Genomic DNA, 19,933 nt, shown 5'->3' on the forward strand with positions numbered 1-19,933 from the left:
GAACACATTCTACTCTTTAAATAGGAGCATCTCTGGCTTTTTTAGGCAACATTCGTATAGCTAATATTTGTAAAGCAGCTACATGGTCTACACCATAATTATTTACAAAACATTATTGTGTGGATGTATTAGCACGTCAACAAACCAATTTAGGACAAGCAGTGCTAAAAACACTTTTTCAAACAACTGTAACGCCCACTGGTTAACCGCCGCTTTTGGAGGGTACTGCTATACAGTCTATGCAAAGCATGTGCATATACAGCATTCATGCCTCGAAGGGCTATGTTAATCACCCTGTAAGCATCTGCTCTTGGCAAGTAGAGCTGTAGATTCACATGCGTCCTCCCTGGACAACTATGGTAGTTGCAGTTCATATTATTTACATTATACATGCATGGACATCTCTGTACTACTCTTACTTACTTCATTCTCTCCCTCTTGCGGGAAAACAATCTTACAATGGAGTTGATGCCCATGTGCACTATCACCGAAAGGAGGAGTTGCCTTGCCTCGTAATTGGAAAAGACGTCTTCGGAGAAAAACAACTTGCAAACATCCAGACCCAACACTAGATGGCAGGAGGATGCAAAGCATATGAATCTACAACTCTACATGCCAAAAACAGATGCTTACAGGGTAAGTAACATAATCTTTCTGATCCACACCCTCCTGTAAAAGAAAGAGAAGGGCGTATTGGGCATTCATGTTTCACTTTGAGAGTTGGTATTGAATGTATCAATAAATTGTAGCTACAGTTGTAGTTTCAAACAATTCTTCAGTTACCAAGACCTGAAGCAGAGTGGGAACAGATTCTCAAACAGGGAACAATTTCTGCCTTGGGAGTGGAGGCTGGTGACATTGAGGTGAGAAGACATCCGTCCAGAGGACTGCTGCGTGCTCCCTCCACTGCTATTCCCCGACTGACAAAAGTTCCTTTGACAATTGCTTAAAAAAATTTTGGCTTGCATGGTAATGCAAATGAAAGAATAGAGGTTTGCTCACCGTTGAGAACCTCCCTCTTGCATTCACTGCCATTCATATATAGTCACAAAAAGGCTTATGCCTTTACATATAAATGAGACAGAAGTTCTCAAGATGTACTGTGAATGGCCATATCGTGCTGTGACTGATTGGCACGTCAGTTGCATCAAAGGATGACAGTCTGGCTGGAAAGAAGTTTGTACCCAAACAATACTGAGTTAATTGCGACTTGGTCTTAGTAATTCAGTCCCTTGAGAAACAAAATATACAATGTGTTTGCTTTTCAATAATTGATTAAAATTCCACAAATGGAAATCTGTGGTGTCTCTGTAAGGACTGTGCTGTTTACAGTTTTAAGTGTTGACTAACCTTTTCGTTGCCCTGTTTCTTACAATGTGTTTTATAGTCTTTTTACAAAGACCCTTTCATCCTCTATTTATTTGATCCCATTAAATATAAATACCATTGTAATTACTTTTAAGTTCCTCTGCCAAATAGGACAAAATTGTTCAATTGCTGCAAACAGTAACTAACTTCTTCTGCTTATACATTTCTCTTATGTCTGAAAATATTACTTTACTCCACCCATTATTATAGCTTTCATAAAACCAATCGTTCTAGTGTTTGTAAACAAATGGTGTCACAAGAGTCAAATAAGAAAATATTGAATACTTTGTGTAGCAAGAGAGTTTTATGGTTTTGCTTAGACAAGATCATGTGATTTATTAATAAAGTCTATATTGAAAGAACTATAATTTTTGTCTTATTACCTTGATTACTGATTAAGTCAAACCGGATGTAATTCAGGTGTTTACCAAACAAGAGGGATTTCTATTTATTCTGTAATGTTAGTTTTTTACGATTATTTATTGAGCAAATATTAGCATCTAAAGAATATAAAAAGGAAACATTATAGATTTTCTTTCAATTATATGAAGAATATTGAGTCACCTGTGCATGGTTGTATTTTTTATGAGCATGGATACATTTGTTGAATTAAAATAAATATGGGACAGTGTTGAAACAAGAAGCCCCACCTCCCTTGTGTCTTATAAATAATGATAACATACCCCAGGCAATTATGGAAATTGTGAGCATCCTTGCAAGAGTGAGTAATTCTCCACGTAGAAGTTAAATAGTTGTGTTTACCAAATATCATCGAAAATGTTTAAGCCCAAATTTCATATGTACTCACTGGAGTAATTCTATGAACATATAACTGCCTATTCTGTATTGTATTGTATTGTATTTTTGGTTCCTTACGGTTGCTATTTATAAGCCACAGAGGGTTCAGAATGTGACTCCTCGAATTCCAGAACATATTTACTCGACCTGTTTTCCCCTATTGGTTTAAGGTGTAAATGTGTGTTACTGTTAAGGATCTGTGTCTGTCCCATGTTCACTAAGCTTTTGCCTTTTTTTTTACCAGAATCTGTGATTCATATACACAAAGCTTTGTGGTCAGCATCACAAAACCACAATTTTTCGCCATGAATATTCGTAGCATGTGTCATTTTCGCCAATAAGAGACAACTGGACTCCATTCCAAAACCTGGCCTGTAATATTCTACTAGGATCCCAGAGGTGCCTGCTTCCACCAGAAATATGTTCCAAAAGAAGTAGGCTTGTGTTACCTTCCACTTGTGTGCTCCTTGACCTAACATTCCATGGACCTTCCTTCAGTCAACTTTCTTGTGTACTCTGAATCAAAACTGATGAGCAGAGAGTAAAAGAAAGTGTGGCCAACTCCATAATTTAACACCTTCCTATGTCCTATCCTGCCACAGAAATGCCCAGTCACCCCCAGGAATGGGTGGGTAAACAAGGGTAAAACCAACTTTTCCTGGCAGTACCTAGTGCTTTTTTGGGAGGGAGGTAAGTTCACTCCCAGTGTAATGTTACAAAAAGGTCATGGGGCCTGAAATGCTCTCATTTATTGAAAGACGTTTGTCATCAGCTTGCAGTATCCTACCCTTCTAATCATTGACCAGGTTTATCTGACCACTGTCTTGTGTAAAGGAAACCGGGGTGGCTTTGAGGTTGATCATGTGAAGGATATTGATTGCGGGGCATACATGCAGTACGAGTTTTGCTCAACTTTGGTTTAATAGCTATCTAGAGAAGCACAGTTGCATCCAAGTACTTGAAGGTCAGCTGTAGTTATATTGTTGAGTGGGGGAGTGTTTGAAGTGCAATTGTTCCCATTAAAGTAACTGTCTTTCTAGTGGAACATTAAATTGACAAATATGCCTTCATTTTCTCAAATCCAATGCCTTTGGTCTTTGAAATTCCAGGAACAAAAATAGATTTCAATATCCTTGGAAAGAAGTTTAGCAAATGCATAACATTTATAGAAAGACTGTTGGTAAAAGTTGCATATTTGTGCAGAAAGAAATACCATAAAGACACAGATGGGATATTAACACAGTAACTCATAAATCCGATCATTGTTGATGTGTAGTAAATGGCTTATAATAAACCAGATGTTTCCTCTGTTAAAATTTGCTATCTGAGACTGCTTTTCACAAAGTGATGGAATAAGAGGTCTGCACAAGAATGTGCCAGCAGTCAGTGTGCATAAAAGCATCGTTATAGTCACCCAGGAAACTGATAACAATGCCTGCTTGTTTTTAAGTCATCCGTTTGATGCATGCTGTCAATGTGCATAAACAATTAAACAGTCGGTGGGGTTGGTAAAGTACACTAAAATCCATAGTATCACACCATTAAACCATAGATTAGTGAATCAAAAAACTGTATTTTTATTTCACGTGTTTCCATTAGTTTAGTGTGCATATGCCATCTCTCAATTTAAATCGTTCTGATTTTAGGGTGCCTGTCTGATGAAATCCTGATGTGAATTAGACATTTATAATTTCACTTGTTATGTTGTTTAATACAGGGCCATTTGTTGCTGCTTTTTAACTGTGTGAATATCATTTTGCAGGGAAAATGTATGCGTGCCAATACTGCGATTCTGTCTTTGCTCAGTCAATTGAGCTGACACGACATGTAAGAACTCACACTGGTGACAAGCCGTATGTCTGTAGGGAATGCGGTAAAGGGTTTAGCCAAGCCAATGGCCTTTCTGTTCACCTGCGCACATTCCACAGTAAGTAGTCATCTATAGCAAAATTGGCCATAACAGGGTCTATCATAAGTTTGTGATGCATGTCTTTCCTATTAGAGCATAAAGAAGTTATATACAACAATATCACAACTTTTGTGTTAATGTTTCTACTGCATTTTTTGGGAATTGTTAAAAGCTATTGTTCAATGCTATCATTTTCTAGGAGCCTTTAGATGTTGATGTGTTTGGTGGTAACTTTACCCAACTTTCCATTTTAGAATGTTTTATGATTTCTAGTAGGCATGCAAAGGAAATGGAAGTTCGCACCTATTCAGGCACTCTTAGTCCTTGTTCGACTGAATTCAAAATCTGCCTGGCCTTTCTCACAACTGTTTACAGTGTCCCTATTCATACATGTTGTAAATAGGAATGGAACGGAGTAATCTAACATTTTTAAGAATGCCTGAATTGACGCAGTGAATTTGTTATTCTGTATTTTCCATGGGAGAGATTTTGTATATAGGTTTATTTTTCAAGGCACAGTTTCCTCAATATGAATGTTTTAATGAGGTTCTGTATTCTGTAGGGGAATTATTTGTTGAAAGTTTTGTTTCTTTGAAGAAGTCTTTTGACTCACAAGGTCTTGGTGACACATACTCTGCTCGTAAACGTGCATTGGCACTAACTCCATTGTTAGATTGTTTATCTTCGCCATCGGTTTCGGACATGTATCCTTTCTGCTCCTGGTCTCAATGCATTTAACCCTGACCATTGTGGTCCTGGAGCTTGTTGTCTTTCGTTCCTGTCACAGAGAAGACTTCTTCACGTTTCTACCATACCTTGGACCTTCTCAGTTTGAACTGCCAAGGACATCGTCGTAGAACATCCGGGCCTCCTGTCCCTCTGGGTACACCCCAACTTTTCAGGCAGTGCAACCGCTTACGACACCAGAGAAAGAGGATGCACAGAAGGTAAGGCATTGGACACCTTTCAAAAGATGCTATCACTGCCACTCTAAGTACCTTTCGGCCTACCTCTGTGCGGTCTGTTCCCTGTGCCTCTCTCCTGAGCATAGCAAGATCAGCTGTATCTCTTGCTCAGCTTTCAGGAGCATCAAGACCCTTTGAGATCAGAGAGACAGGTAGTTGGGCCACAACAAAATGTCCAGTTCATCCTCAGACTCCGGATATCTTCAGCAAGGCAACCTGCTTGGCTCAGAAAAAGTATTTGGTGAGTCATCTGATGTTTGGCCCACCAACCCAGTCCTGAGGTCATCAGGTCCGGCTACGAAGATGTTCAAGAGGAGAAAAAGGCATCTGTGGACATCTATCTACCTCCGTTCATACTGGACCTCATCTGAAGACCACACCAAGATGCGCGAGTATGTTCAACACCCTAACTTCTTCTAAGACACATAATCTGCACATCAAAGCAGAGCACCGCTCCTCTTGGATCAGACAGTGAGCCCTGTGCATAAACCACTGTTGCTCTTGGGTACGCCACCACCCTCGAGCTCTGGTTGGCACTGAAGGGGCCGTAACTGAGAAGGGATCTAGCCTAAAGCATCAGCCTTCAAGTCTGATACCAGGTGTCTGCGCCGAAGTCTTAAAGTCGATGCTTCCATTGAGGCCAAAACCAACATCTGTGCCAAAAACACTGTTAACTTTCCTGAGATTATTCTTCACCACCACAGAAAGTTGCCTTACTTTGGAGTTATCATTCATCGTTGTGCATGCCCTGACGAAGTTCATTTTCTGAACGAAACGCGTTGGCTGAGATTCTCTTCATATTTCTGTTGGATCATTATAATAAAGAACATTTTCGTTGAAGAAAACTGACCACTTGGTGTGATTTAAACGGAACATTGTGGTAGTGCACCGCTCCATTATCTCTTAACTCTTGTTTATCTGCTTGGCAGTTTGCGTCCTCTAACGGCGGATGCAGGAGCTGTTTGTGCACACTAACTGTAACTATATTATTCTACACTCAACGGGAACACAACAAAGAGGTGCGGCCATTGGAGTCCGCCGTTAGTCCTTGCTTTCTCTAAACAGCCACCTGCCTTTCGAGGAGGAACACCTGTTGGCCTGCAGGTTGATAAGATGATGGAAAAATTAAAGAAGGACACCAATACCGCTCAGGCCATTGGTGTTCTTCAAGTTCTTCCCGATGGTGGCTCCTTTCGAAGGCAACAAAAAAGGGGTGGGTCCAAGGCAACTTCTCCAAAACCAACCAAGTCCTATCAACTACTGCAACAAGGTTACCATCAACAGGGCGGAAGATGTTACACGCAGGGCTCCTTCAGAGGTCACAGCTCCATAGGTCGGGCAGAGGCCATCCTGGCATTATAACCTCTACCTCCGAGAACTGACTTTCTTCTATCCCCCATCTTACTACACCTGTCAGTGGCGAATCTATAGATTTTTTCACAGCTGGGAACAGACCATAACAGACCCATGAGTTCTATTCATCATTGAGCATGGGTACTGCCTAGAGCTCATCGCAACCCCACCAATCATTCCACCTTACACACATACACACACAAACCTAGTCCAGAACACATGGCCCGTTTGCAAGAGGAGATCCAAATGCTTCTTTTCAAAGGGGTCATAGATCCAGTCCCCCTCAACACTGGGGCAAAGGTGTGTACACTCTACTTCTCATCCTCAAAAGAAGATGGCTCTCTCAGGCCAATCACCGATCTCAGACCTCTCGACAGGTACATCCTGTCAGAACATTTCCACCTGGTCACCCTACAGGATTTTGCCCTCCTGCTGCAGCAAGGCGACTTCATTGCCACACTAGACCTGAAGATCTCTTATTTTCCCATCCTACTCCATCTGGTTCATGAGCTTTACCAGTGCTTCTTGGTACGTAAACAGCATTACCAATTCAAAGTGTTTCCCTATGAAGCCACCACAGCCCCAAGGGTTTTCACCAAAGGGTAGACCCTTCCTCTCAGAAGGGGTGGAACTCATGCCTTCCGCTACCTATGCAGCTTGCAGAACAAGATTGCAAGCAGACAATACTGCCTAGCCCACACCCAAACCACAATATATCTTCTACACAGCTAAATGTTCTTGTCACGCCACCAAGACCCACGTTGAATAACTTCAGTTCCAAATCTTCCTGGGGTCATTCCGAAATGCAGTCTTCGGCAAAGCTTACCTGACCCCCCCAAAGGACAGCAGCATTTTAACACCTTCTGCTTGTTTTATAGCCACTCTATCCTTTAACAGTTAACTGTAATGCCCCTCCTCGGTATGATGGCCTCATGCATAACTATAATCCCACACACAAGGCTCTATTTGTGCCCGTTCCAAGAGTGTCTTTCAGATCTATGGTCACAAGTGGAGGGTCACTGGCAAAATCTAGTTTTGACATGGGCCAGCACCCATTGCTTTCTGCAGTGGTGGAACAGCAACAGTCTGTCGAGGGGCAGGCCCTTTACAGACCCAGTTACCCAGATGACCAGCAAGAAGGACAAATTCCTCATCAATGTTGTCTCCTCATCACTCATCTGGAACATTTAGCCATTCACCTAGACCTCAAAGCTTTTCCTCAGGACATTCAGGGCAAGGTGGTTCCTGTGCATACCAACAATATGACTGCCATGTTTTATCTACAAAATTAAGGAGGTACAGAATCACCTTGGTTGTCAGCGCTAGCAAAATTCTTTTTGCATTGGTCAGTCCATCTCTGAGTACACCTTCTGACGGAGTATCTTCTGGGGGTGGGAAACAACTTTGAAGACCTGCTCAGCAGGTCACAGCAACTAGTCCAAGAGTGGGAACTCCACCCGCAAATCCTACTCCCTTACTTTTGTCAGTGGAGCACCTTAGACATGGGCCTTTTTGCCACGTGTGAAAACACAAAATGCCCCAACTTTGCCTCTAGGTTTCCACACACCCAGTCCATAGACCGTGCTTGATGGATGAACTGTTCAGGTCTCTTTGCATATGCTCCTAGTCCTCTCTCACTTCTTCTCTGCCTGGTGAGGAAATTGCGCCAAACATCTCTCACCGTTATCCTGGTGGCTCCCAAGTGGACCAGACAAAAATGGCTATCGACCCTTCTAGAGATGTCCATCACCCCTCCATGTGACGCTCCCCAATAGGCCATACTTCTAACACAAAATCAAGGCAGGGTCAGACACCCAAACCCCAAGCAGCTCAACCTAGTGATCTGGTTTCGGACTCTCTTGAATGTGGTTACCGTATCTTACTTCAAAAATGCATGGCCAAACTCAAGGAAGCCCGTAGACATAACACACATCTGCTATGCTGCTAAGAGGAAGTTTGTCCACTACTGCACCCCGAGACACATAAACCCTCTCTCGCCTACTGTACAAGACATTATGTAAACCCCTTTCAAACCAATGCATTCTTCCCCTCACAGTTTTTCTCTTGAAAGGCTGCCAATCTGGTAGCCATACCATCTCTTAGACATATTAGTATGCTACAGGCTCTTGCATTACAAGAATCTTTCTTCCAGGTTCATAATGATAGGTTGGTTTTTAAGACCCACCCCTGCTTAAGGTGGTCCCCCAGTCCACCTTAACCAAACAATTAAGAGCTCCCACAGTCTGACTTGGTAGTTAGGAGAGCATTTTACACACTTGACGTCAAGCATGCTATCATATAGAAAGGGCCAAACCTTTCCGTAAAACACAGCAGATTTTGTTGCCTTTGCTCAGCCTTCTAAATGACCCCTCATATCTAAGTCCGGGATTGGCAGGTGGATTGTTCAATGCATCCAGATCTATTAACTCAAAGCAAAAAGAACACTACCTACCCACCCCATGCCGCACTCCACCCGCAAGGAGGGTGCAACTAAGGCCTTTCTTGAGAACAAACCCATAGCTGAGATCTCTAAAGCTGGCACTTGGTTCACTCCACACTCCTTCACAAAGCCCAAGCATTATTGTATGGATATCCTTGTAAGGCACCAAGCTAGAGTTTGTCCAACTGTCCTGAGAACTCTGTTTCAGACCTCTGCACCATCCACAAATGTTTCAAATGGATTATGTTACTTAATGTAGGCAAATGGCTCTTTATGCGATATATCAGTAAGTTGATATAACCTATAAAGAGTCCAGGTGTTCCCTTACGAGTGGACAGGGGCTTGCTATGGAATCCCAAAGTGCTCTATTAGGGGGTAGTGTGGTCGAGCAGCCTTAGGCTTAACACATATGCATGCAAGACATTTGCAAATTCACTTAATGACTAATGAATGGCAACACGACTTAAGACTGAGATCCACACCAATTTATGAAAATAGCAAGTATCTTTATATATGTTTAGGCATCAGAGAAAGATCTCTCTGGTAAGTTGATTTTTAAATATAAATTATTTTCACTTTAAAAAGTGGACATAGTGCAATTTCTGAGATCTGCAATGTTATCCTATGGAAGGAAGAACACATTCTGCAAAAAGATGCTGTACATCGACTTACAGGACCAATCTCTAGGAGTTAAGGTGAGTGGTAGGAAAGGTGTAAGGGAGCACCAACAGTTCACCAGTAGCGGCATGAGGGCGGCCAGGTGCAGGGTGCAAATCAGTGTCAGGAGCCCAATGTGTTTTATTGGGGATCTGTCTCTGTAAAAAGAGGCTGCAAGCTCTTGCAATGATTCCAGTCGGGCTGAACCAGCAATTGGACTCAAGCCTTGCAATGGTCGGGATGGGGGGGCATACCTCTTTGGTCCTCTTCTCCAAGGCCCAGGGGCTTATTCTTCGCCGTCTGGTTTTTCCTTACCGGAGCAGTGGCGGTTGAGGGGGCCTGCGTGCAGATGCTGCAGGTGATGTCCATGATGTTGTCGAGGGCTGGGTGACCTTGTTGACACCAGTGGCCCAATTCAACTCGACAGGTGCAGTGGTGACTTTGGCTGTCAGATTTTGGCGGTTCTGGAGGCCTCAGTCTTCTCTTTTGGAGTTTCTTCAGAACAGGCCCACTGTTCAAGGGAGGTCTTGAGTCTTTTTTGAAGGCAGGCAGTCCTCCCAGGTTTTGGGAGTCAACAGTTTCAGGATGAGTCGACTTTGGCACAGTTTTTAACGTGGGCTGCAGAAAGGTCAGCCGGGATAGCACTAACACAGCTGCTGCTTCTCTCCTCTCTGTTTTTGCGCCTCTTTAGTGTCTTCTCTCTTCTTAGGTCATCAGGATCTGCTTCTTGGTTTGCCAGGGGCTGCCCTAAATAATGCATTTAGTGGTGTTAGGGGAGTGTAGGGTAGTAGCCAATGGCCTGCTCACCATTGGGGTCACTATGCACCCTTTATGACCTCTTCCTGTGGAAAGTGGGTATAACTGTCCCAGAATTCCTAAGTATGCCATCAGAAAGATCGCTACTTCTGAAAAATCGTGTCCACCTCACAGTAACCCACCTTAGGGGTAGAACTAGCTTGGAGGTGACAAGCCTTCCTGACTAGCTAATTTTCCTGCCTGTCCAGGTGCCATGGGGGCTCTAGACAAGGAGGAGCCAGATTTACATTCCAAAGACGGCAGCAGAGAACATATGTCAACCATGCACATGCACAAGGTGCGTCTTTGCTGCTTGAATTTGGGCACGTCTCAAGAACAGCGAAGCTGTACATCCAGGGCGGAAGAAAAAGTCATTGGCCTCACACAAGTCTTGGTCCAAGTCGAGGGCCCACTCCCACAAAAAGTCGCCTTCACGGTTGAAGTTCTCTGTTAAGTCGAAGTCCAAGTGGAAGCATAAAAACGCGAAGCAGGACCCCATTCTGCCACTGTCTATCTAAAATGAAGTTGGGAGGGCATAAATGTGCCAATCGATCCATCTCCTGATCTCCGATTGATAAGCCAATCCTGCAGTTAATCCTGCTATGCCCTGAGTCCCTGGGCCATCGGCAACGCTGCAGTAGATCAAATCCTTTAAGAAGTCCTTGATGTATATCTTCTGTCACCAAGGTTGCACAGGAGCTCCCAGTTGGATTTCTGGTGACAGATCTATCCTTGGGGCCTTCTGAACATGTTGGACATATTGGAGCCATCACAGGATCTGCAGTGACTCCAGTGTAGACTTCCAGTCCAGTTCCAGACTCAATTGATCTCACCTTCATTGACTCTAGAGGAGAATCTGGTACTGACTCAGAACAAAGCCTACTCTGAACCTATGCTGTGTAAAGTTTCTGCATCTAATATGGCACTCAGAGAATATTCTATAGGGGAGGAAACTGCAGTCAAATTGAGGGCTCTCTTGAAGGAGCATTACTTAAGGTTCAAACCTTGCTGATTTGCCCGATCTCTGTATTCCTATGTGGACGGGCACATAAGGGCTCAGGCACACGCTGCGCTACTTCCCAGGCATACAACACCAGCCACACAACAAAGAATGTCAGCTATGGACATTGATCAGTTAGCTACCATTTGCTGCATGATTGCGCCTGTGGCCCCCTCTTTTGTACTCTAACATTGCTTTGTACATTTGATATTCTGCTACTACCTCACTGGACCAAGACATAAGAAAACCTATTTGTAAACATGCTTGATGAACATTCCATACAGAAATCCACCTTTCTCATTTTACAGCCACTACTCAATTTGAACCTGTACCGAGCTGCATCTTCAACAGTTGTATCAGAGCTTAGAGCCACCCAAGATCTATACAAGAATGTGCTGCCCAGAAGCTTGTTTAATTTCAGGTTGGCAGTTAGGCATCACTGAGAAGCATCTGACATGCTTACTGCAGCTAATGAAGCTGACTGAAATATTGCTAACCATGAGCACTGGGGCACTAATAATAGATTTAGCACCAGTAAGTTATTGCCTAATAAGACATAACTGGTAGTATTTGTTCAGGGGAGATCCGTTAGGAACTTTTTCAAAGAAATGTTGACTATTCCAAATATTCCTATAACCTGATTCTCCCCCAGTTCTTGAGTAATTGGCTTTTACAATGTCTACCTCTCCAATGCATCTTCTTGTAGGGGTCATTTGTTACATATCACAAGAACTAGCAAGGAGGTCATACAATCCTTACTTGATTATTTCTGATGGATACTTTTATCTGCAAATTCCAAACTCTTAATCTTTTCCCAGCACCAGACTGGAGCCAGAGGCTTATTCAGCAATACACCCACACACCTGTAGGTGGAAATATGTGCATGACTCAGAGACTCGCACCACTCCGGAAGTGACGTGGCAGAGCTGCATTTAAGCACCACATTTGCACTCTGACATCAGTTCCTTTCTTTCCTTATACGCGGATGCAGAACTCTGTCCCATCTTCTTCGTTATTGTGATGACTCCTAAAACTTTTGGCAGTGTGTTAGGGAATTATGTCCCCTCTGAAAATGACAGGATTCAAGCCGTGCCTAAACTGCACAAAGTAGATGCCCATCACAGACCTGCACTATGTATACCTGTGGTGTTTCAGCTCCGTGCCAATTCTGTCATGCGATAAGTGTATCCCCATGCACCCCCAAGGCGATTCTGAAAATGCCATTGAGCTAGACACATCTCCTAAGAGATACACTCGCCACCTGGGCCACCATCGGAACAAATGCTTTGTTTGCAGTGGTAATTAGTTCACATGACAGCTGAAGAACTAGAATTGCATTTGCCAGAGATTACAACAACATGTATTGTAACTTCATATGAGCAATTATTGCCGTGTAATGAAGATTTTTTTTTTTTTTTTTTTATCTTGGTTAAGCTGTTCTAATGACTGCCACTCAACCTGTGGCTAGGCAGCATTACCCATGCCTCGTAGATCCTGACTTCCTAACTAAACACCCGCAGCTGAAAGCCTGATAGTTCAAGCTTCAACAAACTAGGGTAATCCAAATTCCTTTCTGACTTACTCTTCGGATAGGCAGTTGAAAAGAATTGATGCTTCAGAAAGAGAACGTTTCCTTCTGCCAGTCCAGCATTCTGATGTTTATACAGTTTGCCTTCTGGGGCGGTACACCTATGCACCATGGGGCATGGCTAGTGACATTTGGCGGGCAGTCCCAAATGTCTTTACTGCCTCACTAGCCCAAACAATAAGTGTTGGTCTGGAATCAGTCAATTATGTGCTCTGAGCTGATCTGGACACAGATTGCAACAACAGAGCTATTGGCACCTGTGTTGTGCTTTAAAAGGCTTTTCTGAATGCGACCAACTGGGTTTTCTGGAGATGTGCAAGTATCTTTAATGGACATACCATTCAATAGCTCCAGGCTTTTTGAAGAAAAGCCTGATTTGCTGCTATAATAATTCAAGGATAGTCACGCAAATGCATGATCTTTTTGGTGGTTGAAAGCAATTTCCCCATAAATACAGAATAGTCAAAGGCTGTTTCGTGTAGTTAGCTTCCAGACAACACTAGCCCTCACAACCTCTACCACAACAACCAATCCAGTCCTTTTGAGTCCGCAAACGTGGCCCCACAGAAACCATTCAGACCAGCAGGGACAGCATTCATCCCAGTCTTCCTCCTCCACTTTCGAAGGATCATTCCCAAAATTCTAATCCAGTGAGTCAACCTTCTGTTTTCCAAGGGTTCCATCAAAAGCGCTTGGAAAAGGGAGAAGGATTCTACTCATGTTACGTTCTTGTTCCAAAAGAAGTAGTGCGGTCTCAGGCCTATTTTAGACCTCTACCCGTTTAACACCATTTTGAAGAAAGACAGGTTTAAAATGCTCACTTTGGTTCGAATGCTGCCAGCTGTAAACTGAGGAAACTGGTTGGCATCTTAGACTTGCAGATGCATATTTCAATATACCTGTCCTTCTGTAACCGGCATTACCTGCAGTTTGAAGTGGATCAGGAACACTCTCAGTTTACAGTGCCTCCTTTCCGCCATACCCTGGCACCTCAGGTGTTCATGAAAGGGATGGTAATTGCCTCCTATCTTTGGAGGTCCCTTATTTCCGTTCTTTGAGTGGCTGCTTGAGTCTGGCTCACTCCAATCATTTCCCAACCACCTATGGACGACGGCTAAACTCCTGACATCGTTGTGTTGCACGGTCTATGAGCTGAAGTCCCACCTGACTCCCACTCAAAGACTTATATTCATTGTAGCAATTCAGAATACATTGGCGTTTGGGTCCTTCCTGCGCTGTATAGAATGCAAGACTTTCAGGACATGATTCCAATATTTCGGTATCCATCCTGCGTTTCAGTGAGGATGGCTGTGAGGCTTTTTGGTCTACTGGCTTTGTGTCTCCTCCTCATCACAAATGTCAGAAGGCACATACAAGCCCAGCAGTAGAACCTCAGATCCCAATGCACCTAGAATCAGGCATATCTCTCAACTCAATTCAGATCTCAAGGGATAAGGTGCTGATTTGCTGTGGTAGCTGGTGCTCACAAGGCTGACCTGAAGCACGGCACTCTCCCTCCCAAGCCTGGGGACACAGTGGTGATAGACATGCCACTGCTGGGTTGGAGGGGTACCTTTTTAAAGAGGTATCAGTCTTCTGGAGCTTTGGGTGATCCGTCTGGCACTAAAAACCTTTTTGCCATCCATCAGAGAGAGGCTGATACAAGCCCTCACAGACAACATGAGTTACTACACCAAGCAGGGTAGATTGTGACAAGGGAATCTGTGTCAGGAGGTACTACACCTCTGGCTGTGGCTGGTCCAGCAGAACATCTTCCTGGATGCCAACCGCCTGGTGGGGTCTCTGAATGTCCAAGCAGGCAAACTGAGCAGGTGTCATCTGGTAGACCCCCAGTGTAGTCATCTTATGAGGTGCTTCAGGGTGTCTTTAAATAATGGGTTATGCCATGCCTAGATCTATTCACCACCGCCAAGAACACTCCTGCGAGCTGGAGTTTCCACCAATGCACTCACAAGGAAACACATTCCAGCTAGAATGATAAGAAGGACTCCTGTACCTATTTTAACTGCTGCCTTGAGGTTTGAGTAAGATCAGACTGGGCCAAGTTATTTTGATTGCCCTGGACTTTGCCAGAAGTGAGTAGTACCCACTGCTCCTGAGCATTTTTTGTCTAATATTGGGAGGCTTTCCTGTCTCAGGATTAGGGCAGGGTTCTTTATCTAAATCTCTGCAACCTACACCTCAATGCATGGAGATTAAGCAGTGGTAGCTAAATGCATTCAACTTGTTGTCTGTGGTTGCTGATGTCATCCTTGCTCCAAAACACCCATCCATGAAGCCGATCTACACTGGGCACATGGAGAAATTTGTTGCCTGGTGTGTGCCAGAGAAAAACCAACCTCTTGCAAGCCAAACTTTCTGATCTTTTATTTCTTACTTTCGATGGCCCAGCAAAGCCTTGCAATGGACACTATGAAAGGTTATTAATTGGCCTTTTCGGCCGTCTATTTTTATCTGACCAACCGTCTTTAAGTCATCAGTAGTGATGGGTTTTATTAAAGCTTGAGTTGCTTGTTTCCCCTAAACCATTTTTTATGCCTCAGTGGGATTTGGACTTGGTCTTGGCAAGGCTTTTAATACTTTAAAAAAGTCTCTCTGATAAAGATTATGTCAGCAATCCGCATAAAGGAACTGCAGGCAATTACAGTGCAATAGCGCTACACCACCCTCTTTCGGGACATATTGGTGCTGAGAACCCATAACTCCCTCCCAACTTTTCCAATTGATCACTCTGCCAGTGTTTTTTTCCCCACCTCACCCCTTGAAAGAGGAACAGAGTCTCCATTGCCTAAACTCTAGGAGGGTGCTGAACATTTACATTGTTTGCACAAAAGACCATTGAGTGAATGATCAGCGATTCATAAGATTGTTTGGTGCGAATAATGGCAAGACAGCACAAAAGAATACACTTTCAAGGTGGATAGTCCTCTGCATCAAAATCTTACATGCAGTGGCCACGAGGCAGTCCTCTGAAAGCCTGTTAGCCGATTCCTCCTCGGCCTAGGCTGATACACCGTATTTGACAAGAAGAATACTTGTTCTAGACATCTGCCAGGCTGTGATGTGGAAATCGGTGCATATGTTTATGAAACACTACTGCTTTGATAGTCCGGTCTGAAGGGAAGTTCACTTTACCTGTTGGGATCTGCATGCCTTTCAGTTTAAGTACACTCCACAGTCTCTCCTCCATTGGCAGGTACTCATATGACATCTATTGTAAAGGTGATGAATCTGTGGTTAAATGTATCCACAAGAAGTCCAAGATACTTATCTTCGGTACTGCTATTTTTGTGGATACTGTGTCTAATCACGGATTTCTCATGTCCAGCCCTCCTCATTCTATGGAGTGCCTATTGATCATCTAAAGAAGTCCCAAGTTAGGAAAACAGCATGTTGTCTCTGGCAATGTGTTCTACCCTCCGCGTCTCAGAAAGCAGAAGAAGAAAGACAGAACAAACTAATGTCAGTGTGCAGGAATGGGGTTATGTAAGGCTCTCCTCCATCACTTCTGGGGCAGCATAACGTTTTAGGGAAGCCACACAGCGAAGTCACACCTTACCCCCTCTCAGTAGCTCCCTTTCATCTGAACTGTTCAGGACCCAGTGTAGTTTCGGGCCTATCCTGTTGAGTGGCAAGTCCAGAATTTTCAGGCTATGTTACCGATGTTTCGTCCTCTTTCCTGGATTTCAGTGAGGCTGACTCTGAGGCTGTTGGGCCTCATGGACTCCTGCATCCTTCTTGTGACACATGCCTATTTGCATATGAGGGGTCTGCAGTGGGACTGGAGGTTCCTGTGGGCACAGCATAAGGGGAACTTCTCAGACATGGTCCAGATCTCGGAGGGAACTGCAAAAGGCTTGCCGAGGTGGCTAACGAACCGCGATAGGGTCAGTGACACACCTCTCTCTCTCTCTCCTCCCCAACCAGAGCTGAATGTAGGGACAGATGCATCTCATCTGGGTTGGTTTGGCCATCTGAGAGAGGTTGTGAAGGCCTGTCTTCCTTGAAAGAGGGAATGGCTGATACAGGTATTCCATCACCATGTTGTTTTGGAACAAACATGGAGTGGCAGGGTCTGGACTCTTTGTCAAGAGGTGGTGCGCCTCTGGATATGCCTGGAATATCAGGCCATATCCCTGGTGGTTCAACACCTGACAGGCTATCTGAACGCCAAGATGGACAAACTCATCCGTCAGTACCTAGTGAACCACGAATGTCATCAACATCCAAAGAGGGCGCACGTTTTCTTCAAAGAATGGGTAGAGCCTTGGTTGAGCCTGTTAGTCTCCGTCAGTAGTTTTGCACTTTGGAGTTTCCAAGGTAGCTCTCACTCTGAGACATGTTCCATCTCGAGTGGAGCTCAGGCCTCCTGTATGCCTTCCCACCAATACCACTCCTGCCCAGAGTTCTCAAGAAGATCAGGATCAACCAGGACCAAGTGATTCTTGAGGCTCCAGAATGGACACAGAGTCTGGTAACCGGAGCTTATAAGCATGAGCACAGTTCCTTCCGGAGGATCTTCTATCTCAACAACAGGAAAGGTTTTTGTACTCAAACCTAAAAACACTTGGCCTTCATGCGCGGAGATTGAGCGGCGACAGTTGACAGCTTTCGACCTTCCGTCTGAAGTCTGCAATGTTATCTTGGCAGCCAGGCGTCCTGCAACCAATACGGTATATGCCTGACGTTGCAGCAAGTTCATGTCATGAGGTAAAGATAAATGAGTTGACCCTTTCTCTGCACCTCTTTTGTTTATTTTCACCCTGGCTTAGCAGGGCTCAGCATTGGACACATTGAAAGGTTATCTGCCTGCAATATCAGCATTTCTGTGGTTGTCAGATCAGCCATCCCATTTCAAATCCCCTATTGTAAATATGTTGCTCAAAGATCTTCAGCATATGTTTTCACCAGCTACTTTCATTATGCCACAGTAGAACCTTCACTTAATCCTCACATTTTTGATGTGTGCTCCCTTTTAGTAATTACACAACTGTCCCAGCAGGCTCCTTACCATAAACATGGCCTTCCTAGTGGCAATAACACCTGCTCGAAGGGTCGGTGAGCTAAAGTCTTTGTCATCTCAACCCCTTTATCTTACCATCTACCCAAACAAACTGGTTCTTTAGAGCATCCTTCATGTAGGCTAGTCCGTCACCCTGCCTGCCTTTTACACTCCGCCTTAGGCTTCTAAGGAAGAAGAGAGACTATCGGCTGAGCCCAAAAATAGTGTTGTTGTTCTACCTTGACCAGACAAGTGAGTTCTTGGTGGATGATCAACTCTTGGTGGCGTACGTCGGACTCAAAAAAAGAAAGTGGTGGAGAAACAGACCATCTCACGATGCATCAAAATCTGCTACACATTGGCTAAAAAGCAACCTCCTGAAGGTTCACAAGCTCATTACAACAGAGCTAAAGCGTGACCACTGTGTTAGCTGGTGGAGTACCTGTCCTAAATATCTGCCAGGCAGCAACGTGGGCTTCCCTACAAACATTTACAAATCACTGCTGCTTGAACAGGCCGGTCCATCACGATAGACATTTTGCCCATTCCGTCATACAGGACTTTCTAGTTTAATCTGTTTCACAGCCCTATCGCAGGGAAGTCATTGCTTAGGTATATATTCTAAGGTAAGGAATCTGCAGCTAGAATTCTCTATGAGAAGTTACTTACCTTCGGTAATGCCTTATCTGGTAGAGAATCTAACTAGCTGCAGATTCCTTACCAACCCAACCCATCTTCCCCACTCTGAATTTTATTTAGAGCTAAGAGTTGTTTCCCTCTTAAGGGCCCTAGCTTTATGCACAAGTGGTCTGCGTTCTTCATTGCTCCATGGTTCTGGTGTAGAAAGTCATGAAAAGAAACTAGCATCAGAGCGGTGGAGTGATGACTATATAGCCACTGCACACATCACTTCAGGAACAGATGCCACCTCCACCCGGAGCTGGTACTGCTTCTTGGAAAGTGCTTCTTTTTGACATGGTCATCCCCACTTTCTGCTTGGTATTTGATACAATTTTATCATAAGTGCACTGCGTTTCTGCTGTCCAAGTCCCCAGTGCCAGATCTCTTTCCCAAAAACTGTACAATTCTTCCCCCAATTGGCAATCCCTTTAGCACCCTTTGTAATTCCATAGTAAATAGTACCCCTGATTCCTAGGGCAAGGAGGCTGCAGAGGGTTCCTAAGGGCTGCAGCATGTGTTTTGCCACCAAAAGGGACCCCTCAGCATCTACATGCAAACTGCCATTGCAGGCTGCATGCCATGGTGCAGATAAAAGTGAAGACACGACATGCCACACCTCCTGTGTGCCATGCCTGCAGACACTGTATGCACTATAGATATAAGTCACACCTACCTTACAACTCTAAGTCAGGGTGCACTATACTACGTGTGGACATATCTGCATGAGCAGATATGCCCCTGTGATGTCAAAGTCGATTCTATAGATGTTAAAAGTGAACAGGTAAGCAATTTTGCAGCAATGTGTTGGACAGTGTATTTACAGGTTCCCCAGCTACATGATGGCTTCACTGAACATAGAGATGTTTGGTATCAAATATCTTGTATTAATAGACCCATACTCTTTATTTTTTCATGCTGTACATGTCTTGTATTTGTCTTTGTGTCTTCACATGTCTGGGAGCTACTCCAGCACCAGATGAACAGTTTTGGGCCATAATAATGGACATCCTGGTCAATGAGATATTCTTATGCCAAGAATATGATCATTCTGTTTCATTTCTCTCTCCTGAAAGGTTGGAAAACCAACTCTAAATAAGTAGGTACCACTACAAGGGCACCACTTTTTACACATTTGTGGGGTAGAAAGATTCACTCCCTATTCCTATCCTAACGAAGCTCCACGGATCCTCCTGACCACAAGCAGCGCGAAACATGTTGACCGACTAGGGTTGGACCCTAAAAAGGCAATTCACATCAAGACTACCAAGGGACTTTATGACGCTACTGGTAGAATCTACCTTAGAAAGGTTTTTAATCTGACAGGGCGGTCCAATTATTAAAAGTAGTTAGTGGCCT

At 44.0% G+C, this 19,933-nt stretch overlaps 1 protein-coding gene across 1 annotated transcript in view; it reads left to right on the forward strand.

The window, feature by feature from the left end:
* Positions 1-19,933, forward strand: part of ZBTB40 (zinc finger and BTB domain containing 40) — a 345,823-nt gene that overhangs the window by 213,189 nt on the left and 112,701 nt on the right. Inside the window, exon 13 of the mRNA XM_085608585.1 lies at positions 3,929-4,093. Coding sequence (XP_085464711.1) covers positions 3,929-4,093 — 165 coding nt within the window. The remainder of the gene's footprint in view (positions 1-3,928; positions 4,094-19,933) is intronic.

Source organism: Triturus cristatus, chromosome 1_2 (genome assembly GCF_964204655.1).
Source record: "Triturus cristatus chromosome 1_2, aTriCri1.1, whole genome shotgun sequence".
NCBI lineage: Eukaryota > Metazoa > Chordata > Amphibia > Caudata > Salamandridae > Triturus > Triturus cristatus.